This window comes from Mauremys mutica, chromosome 11, assembly GCF_020497125.1.
Source record: "Mauremys mutica isolate MM-2020 ecotype Southern chromosome 11, ASM2049712v1, whole genome shotgun sequence".
NCBI lineage: Eukaryota > Metazoa > Chordata > Testudines > Geoemydidae > Mauremys > Mauremys mutica.
In genome coordinates, this window is record NC_059082.1 from 16,327,235 (window position 1) to 16,335,350 (window position 8,116).

An 8,116-nucleotide genomic window follows, 5' to 3' on the forward strand; every position below is an offset into this window, starting at 1 on the left:
AAGGACCAGAAATTTAGCTGGTGTAAATTGGTGTAGCTCCACTAGTCACTAGAGCTAAGCCTATTAATACCTATTGAGAATCTGTCTTAACTTTACTTTAAAATTATGACCTTACCTAAAACTGCTATAATAACCACCATTGTCACTATGAAGAGAGGGTGCATCGAGGGTGAAGAACTGCCATATTCTGGACACACCCAAAACACACTCCACCAGCTCTGCAGCAACATTTTTTTTGTTTCAGAACGGTGTGCATCCTGCTAACATAATTGCTTTCAGAATTGTTGTTCATCCTGCTCACATCACTCTCAGATAAAAATGATCAGGTGAGTCAAAAAGGCCAATAGGGCATTCAGTCAACTGCTGAAAATCTAAGCAAACAAATCTGTCGCAAGATCAATCGAAATCTGTGTCTACAATGCTTGCGCTCTATCTGGCTTGTGGTGCAGAATATATGGCGCTTACAGAGGCACTAATGCAGCACGTCAGTGGGAAGAATTCAGTAGCAGATGCTTCAAGAGATTTATGCATGTCCTAGTATAGAAATTAGAGGACACACTAAACAAATTCTCCCAGCTCTATGATTAGCAATAAACCAAATCACATGGCTTGGTCACGGTCATACATTTCATGTGCAGAGGAGCAGAACACCAACTGTCACTGGGGAGGAAAAATACACTGTAAAGGACAAACAGTAATTCAGAGTCAGAGTTTCAGCAACACACCGAAGGGCAACATTTGCTATTTTTGCTCATCCCCAATCGTGAGGCTAGTGAGCAGTGTTCCAGTCTTCTGGGGCAACTTAGAGAAGCCTAAAGGTTGTCTGCTTTAAATTGTGTTGGTTGCTAATGGCCCCATGGGACATTCCAGCAGCTAGGAATTGCCAGGATTGTAAAGATCAGCCATGTCCCTCGTGCTGGCAGCTGGGAGGAAAGGTGGTACAGGAGATGCTACAGAGATTCTACCCAACCCAAGGATCTGTCTGCTTTGGCCCAGGAGGAATGGCACAAAGCAGACTTAATATAATGGAGAACCGGGGCCACAGAGTCTAGAGATGGAAAAGATCGAATAGGTTATCTACTAGTTCTTTCTGCCAGTGCAGAGACTAAACAGCTTCCAAGATGAGCTTTCAAAGCCTTCTTCAACTTTGGCCATCCTCAACAATTACCTAAGTTAAGATTTAAATAATAGGTGCTCATCTTGGTACAGAAAATATCTGGTTTTCCCATGAGTATGGCTGGAAATATTTGAAAATATAAACTAATTTATAGTTAGTTAGGGGGGAGGGATAGCTCAGTGGTTTGAGCATTGGCCTGCTAAACCCAGCGTTACATGTGTAACAAGGAGTTTGACTTATAAGAAAGTCAAAGTGATATGAAAGAAGTCAAAAGATTAATATTACTATTTAACCCTTGCTTTGCTGAGTTAGCAGCAGCAGCAAAATATATAAAAACGTAACATGTGGTCACAGGCAGGGCTGGCTACAGGGGTTTTGTCGCCTCAAGCAGAAAAAAAAAAAAAAAAGCCGCGATCTGCGGTAATTCAGCGGGAGGTCCTTCGCTCCAAGTGGGAGTGAGGGACCCTCCGCCGAATTGCCGCCGAATACCTTAAAGTGCCGCCCCCCTCCGGAGTTGCCGCCCCAAGCACCTGCTTGATAAGCCGGTGCCTGGAGCCGGCCCTGGTCACAGGCTGGGCCTGAGTCTACATTGTATTACACCAGTTTTATGCTGCTGGAAATCCATTCACTTCAACAGAATTACACTAGCATAAAAATGGTGTAATAGCTGAGAATCAGACCTATGGACTTCAAATATTGTGCATCATTCACCACCACTTTACTGAAATGTAAATTTTCTATGGAAATGTCCCATTAAATATGACAAACAGTTGTATCTTTAAAAAAAGTAATTTTCATTTAATTTTTATTTAAGACAACTCTATTGCCTCCAAAACTTTCTTGTATTGGATGAGATGTTATGCCAAGAATCTTCTTATACTGCCCTTGATAAGTTCTGGAAGGGAAATCAGTCAGAGGAAAGCGTTTTTTTTTCCTTAACATCATCAGAAGCAGGATCCTGCCTTCCCCAGTGAAAAAGTTCTGACAGATAGCAACAGATCTTTAAAATGTGATGTGCACAAATGTAAGGAGAGCACCAAAATTCATTTTCACACCGGACCAAAATAGGATTCAAACTTGTCCCTGCCTCGGCCAACGTACAAGGTCACTGCAAACAGTGCAGGGGAAAGTTTAGATATAAACAGAAAAAGGTAATATTTGGCATTATAAATACACTCTATTTTTTCTATTTATATTTGGTTTTACAACACCTACCTTTTATAAAAACTAAGTTTGGGTCCTCAACTGACTTGACAGTGGCCGACCCATTACAACAAACTAACACAACAAAAAGTTTTCAGTAAATTATGACAATATGAACTGAACTATGAACCAGATTCCTCTATTGCACTTTACTAATTCACAAATTGCATTCTGTATTGCAAACCTGATATACTATTAAACTTAAGACCATGCTTGTGCAAAGTATTTTACTTCATTGTATAATACAGAACAAGTTGCAATAATGCTGGGAATTGAATAGGTATATCAAACTCCCACTAAAAAATCCCTACTCAGAGTAGCAGTACTGTAGTTGCAGATAGAATTAATCCAACATGGAAATCCGCAGCAAGGGAACTCTACATGTAGCTGTGACAGAGCCTTTGATATATTCATCTGACACCGTAGTCTTTGTGAACTGGTCAATTTGCGTGTGGGTGTGGGAATGGTCCCCCCCCGCATCAATTGCCTTTTTTTCACCACAGTATCTTTTCCATCTCCAACTAATATGACTGCATTGCATATTATGTGCTTTCACCTAATTGGTCAGTGAGCAACCATAAGCCAATCCATAGAGGCTGATCAGGCGAGGCAAGCCCCTTCCCTTGTGCATTTTATTTTCCTTGTGTTCTGCCGTCCCTTTCATCTCCTCCCTCTTGTGTTTATTTGAGAGAGGTTTTATTTATGAATCAATCACCTGCTTTTTAATCACCTCCCCTCTGGATGACGCTAACCCGCTTCTAGCCACAAAAGCTCCTGACAGACTGAGCCGCGCTGTTGGCACCCGCGACAGCCCCAGACCCAGGCACAGGACCCAGGGGAGGTGGGGCGGGGGGAGAGGTTCAAAGCAGCGGCGCGTAGAGCCATGGCTGTGCGGGGCGCGCCGCCGGGGCGGATGAATGGGACCGGGCTGGCCGCAGCCAGGCGCTGCTGCCCCCTTTCCCTGGGAGGAGCGTCAAGCAGCGGGCGTGGAGAGCGCCGGAGGGGGGAGGGCAGGATTTGAACGAAGGGCGGTGACACCGCACAAAAGATTTCTATAGGCTTAAGCGAGGTTACAGCAAAGGCAACGGGGAGGCGGCGGCGGGGGAGGAGTGGGCGAAGCAGCCTCCCTTAGAGCCATGCAGCGTCTGGCTGGCAGAGCCGCGGCAGCAGCCGCCTCTTCCCAGTAGTTTGTTTGAGGGCCCGGGCAGAGGAATCGGAGGAGAGAAGGCGGCCGAAGGGCTGTTCCCCCCCCCCCCCCCGTCCCGTCCCTGGAAGTTGGTGATTCGGCCAGAAAAATGGCAGGAGCAGAGCCAGGCCGAGCGGGTCGCAGCATCTGCCGCGGCTGCAGCCCGGAGCCACCACCCTTGTTGGCGGCGAGAGTCTAAGTTCGTGCCGCGGCAGCAGGAGGCCACCGAGGAGCCGGGCGCAGTCGGAGCGGATGCGCCCACGTCCGGAGGGCCCGCAGCGAGGAGGGGATGGAGCCAGGCGGCCGGGAGCGAGCTCGGGGCGGCTGGATGCATGAGCAAGGAAGGAAGGCGTGAGCCAGCCACAGAGGGAAGGGGAAGGGGAGAGGATCCCTCCCTCCCCGCCAGCTGCCGGATCCGGTGGCGCTTTTGCTCTCCCCGCCCCGCCCGTTGCACCGAGCTGGGGTGTGTGCAAACAGCCCGCGAGCCCAGCAGCGCAAACACTAAGTCTGTGCCCAGCTCCTCCAGGGCTCGTGCAGCGCGACCGGGCCACACCCTCGGCTGTGCTTCCTGATACCAGGAGATGCGGGTCTGCCGCCGCCTGCGACTGACTTCTCGGGGACATGTAAAGGAGGAGCACATGGTTCGCAGTCGCCTCCTTTCGGAGCAGTGGGATTTTTTTTTGAAGGAGTTACACGGTAATAAGTTGGGTGTTTCTTTTCTAATTCATGTCAGCCGGTTTGCATCCGTCATTTATTCACCGTGAAGAGGGAACTTTGCAAAATCCAGCTGCCGGGAAGCAAACCAACCACCGCGGCACAGATCAGCGTGCAACATAACTACAAAGCCTAGATCATGCCGGGAAGGGACCCGGCGGCTCCCCCAGAGCAGCACCCCGCCGCTGGCCCGGAGGTCTAGCCAGTGCATTGCAAAGGGGAGAGGCCGGGGCTCGCTCAAGTGCGGAGGATTTTGCTTTTCCACCCACCCACTCCCAGCAGCCCCAGCCCCGGCGCCCAGAGGCTTTTTTTTTACTCGCGGAGATTAATGGAATGATGGTGCGGGAAAGGCAGAGCGATCCTGCCGGGCTCAGTCGGGACTGCTCGGGCGGCGGGAGAGGCGGTGGCAGTGGGGTCGCAAGAGGCATGCGAGTGCCCCCCCGGCGCGATGGCTAGCGGTGGCTCTGGCAAGTCCACTAGCGAGGTGTCCAGCAGCGCCGTCCCCAGCAGCAGCTCGCTGCAGAGGAAGAAACTCGTCTCCATCTGCGACCACTGCAAGATCAAGATGCAACTGGTGGCGGATCTGCTCCTGCTGTCCAGCGAGACCAGGCCGGTGAACACCGAGAGCCTCTCGGTCTTCGGGGAGTCCTTCGAGAAGTGCAGGGACACGATCATTGCCAGGACCAAGGGGCTCTCCATCCTGACCCACGATGTCCAGAGCCAGCTCAACATGGGGCGCTTCGGGGAAGTGGGGGACAGCCTGGTGGATATGGGGAACCTGGTGGTCTCCCTCACTGAGTGCTCTGCCCATGCTGCCTACCTGGCTGCTGTGGAGACCCCAGGGGCTCAGCCTGCTCTGCCCGGCTTGGTGGATCGCTACAAGGTGACCAGATGCAGGCACGAGGTGGAGCATGGCTGTGGGATCTTAAAAAACACCCCTTTGCCAGACATGAGCCCTCAGCTCCTGCTGGAGGTTTCCCAGAACATGTCCAAGAACTTGAAATTCCTGACAGATGCCTGTGTCTTGGCCAGTGAGAAATCCAAGGATAGGTTTGCCAAGGAGCAGTTCAAACTCAGCGTCAAGTGCATGAGCACCAGCGCCTCTGCCCTCCTGGCATGTGTCAAGGAGGTCAAGACTTCACCCAGTGAGCTGACCAGGAACCGGTGCGTCTTGTTCAGTGGACCCTTGGTGCAATCTGTCCATGCTCTGGTGGGCTTTGCCACTGAGCCCCAGTTTTTGGGTAAAGCTGCCACCATTAATCCAGAGGGCAAAGCTGTGCAAACTGCCATTCTAGGAGGGGCCATGAGCGTGGTATCTGCTTGCGTGCTCCTGACCCAATGCCTCAGGGATATAGCCCAACACCCAGAAAGTAGCACCAAAATGACAGATTACAGGGAAAGGTTGAGGAACTCGGCTTGCGCCGTCTCAGAAGGTTGCAACCTGCTATCTCAGGCACTAAGAGAAAGATCTTCACCCAGGACTTTACCGCCAGTGAACTCCAATTCTGTGAATTAACCTCCACCCCCATTTAGATCTCAGTCATTACTAAAGGAAAATAATATCCCACCTCCCCAAGCCCTGGTTTTTGTATACCAAAGAATTTGCTTAGATGAGCCCAATCCTTTGATTTTATGTGGTGAGGGAACACAGCAGCAACATACCTAAACTATATATACACAAGAAGAGGTGGACAAAATAATTAGTGGCCAATTTAGGCATTTTTGTAATTGAGTAATTATTCACAAATATATTTTCCATCAATCAATAAGGTCTATATACAAACAAAAGGTAATCAAAAAAGTTTTATACCCGAGGAGGTGGGGGAATCTAAAAAGCTTTAATCGCGCTGGGTGCGGTTTTTAAAGTTTTGTCTTGTCTTGTCTTCCAAAATTTCCCTTCTAAATTCCACTGTTCAGTTGTGCGGGAAAAAGAAGTTACCTCAGTTTTCACGTATAAAAACAAACCAACACCACCTAGATGATGGATGTAGCTACTTTCGGGAGGGGGGAGGAGAACGGGGGATCTAATTTCTTTTGAATCAAGTGTTAGGTTAGAGAAGTGCATTTGGTGTGCAGGAGTGGAGATTGTGATTATGTTTTCCATGTGTTGATTTCCAAACTGGGGGAAAAGCTACTGTGAGTGTTTAAACAAACAAAAAATTACACTATAACTAAAATGATTTTTAATTTTTTTTCCAATGTCAGTTTTTATCTTGCATGTACTGGAGTATTTATTTCATCTATTAAAATGTTATGTTTCTCAGATGTCTTTCTGTGACTCTCTTAAAACCTGAATAATTGAACAACTAGGCCTGTTTGCATTATATGTCACTTTCCCCAGGGAATGCATGGTACAAATGCAGCTGTAATTTAGACAGAGCAGCATGCAGACTTGAATTCAATTTATTTTATTCTAACAAATACTTTTCTTCCCATTTTCCCCACTCCTGTTCCTTCCCCCAAAAGAGAACCCATTGAATTAGTCTATTTTTTTTTTTTAAAAGCTGGACCATACTATGTGTAGAGATCACACACTTGTAAAGAAGTGGTTGTTGGTTCTGGGTGGCACAGGGAGGGTTTGCAAATCTATATTGTCAAGTTAAGTAAGTTTCATGTAGTCTTCGAGAAGTTTTACTGTGTATTTTAGCTTTTGTTGGTATTATGGATTCTAATATGTTAAGCCTGTGAGTTTTGGTTGGAAGACTTATTCCTGCAAACTTTTACCTGCAGATGAAGTCCCATTGATTTCATTGGGCCTGCTTTTGTACATAAAGCTTTGCAGGATCAGGCCCTATGATCCCACAAAGACTTGCATTTGTAATTCTTTGACATAGGTCAAGTATAACAAGTTTGATAATGCAGGTACAATTAAAGGTTCGCTGACTAAGAGACCTACCTAGGAAGGCCTGGTCCAGCAGTGGAAGTTAGACTTGGCATATAAACAGTACTATAGAATTTTACAGGAATTGTCTAAAACTGTACCTAAAAAAATATTACTACCATGTTTTGGACCACTGCCATAGACTATTGTATTTGTTTTAACAAGAAGTAAAGCTGATGTCTGCATTAGAATATAAACTGTCCTAGACTATTGAAGTGTCTTCCTATTACAGCAAGGCTGGTGGCAGATATGGTGCTTTTATTTTCCTAGCCTCAAACATAAGAAAAAGATCACTTGATTCACTAGGCCAGCGTTTCTCAAACTGGGGTCGTCGCTTGTGTAGGGAAAGCCCCTGGCGCGCCGGGCCGGTTTGTTTACCTGCCCCGTCCGCAGGTCCGGCCGATCGCAGCTCCCAGTGGCCGCGGTTCACTGCTGCAGGCCAATGGGGGCTGCTGGAAGCGGCGGCCAGTATGTCCCTTGGCCCGCGCCGCTTCCAGCAGCTCCCATTGGCCTGGAGCAGCAAACCGCGGCCAGCGGGAGCCGCGATCGGCTGGACCTGTGGACAGGGCAGGTAAACAAACCGGCCCGGCGCGCCAGGGGCTTTCCCTACACAAGCGGCGACCACAGTTTGAGATACACTGCACTAGGCCCTAACAGTCTGAACGTTTTTTAAGATGAGATTATATGTATCTATTTGTACAGTATTTCATTGGATTTGGAAGGATGTTTGCTAGTTTTTTCCTTACTGAAATTCAATGGATCCTGAAATTAGGGTATTTTCCTTATTGAAACTAATTGGAGTTCAGCAACCTCTGTGGCTAGGAATTTTATTTTTGGAGGCGCAGCCTTGAGTTTAATGCCTTTGTGTGTTCCTCACTAAGTTACTAATTTATTCTGTGTAATTTATGCAACACAGATATAATGACTGCATCTGTATAACTCTAGTGTAAACCCTCTTAATGCAATCTGATCCAGTTTCTTCAGGCATAACTTTCTAACTTTGGCTCAGATAATC

General features: G+C 47.8%; 1 protein-coding gene across 1 annotated transcript; it reads left to right on the top strand.

Moving 5' to 3' along the window:
• The first annotated feature begins 3,401 nt into the window (after positions 1-3,401).
• On the top strand, positions 3,402-6,483 carry TLNRD1 (talin rod domain containing 1). Its single transcript, XM_044981098.1, has one exon. It carries the CDS (start codon positions 4,669-4,671, stop codon positions 5,734-5,736), a length of 1,068 nt encoding a protein of 355 aa, XP_044837033.1. The 5' UTR covers positions 3,402-4,668; the 3' UTR covers positions 5,737-6,483.
• The last annotated feature ends 1,633 nt before the right edge of the window (positions 6,484-8,116 follow it).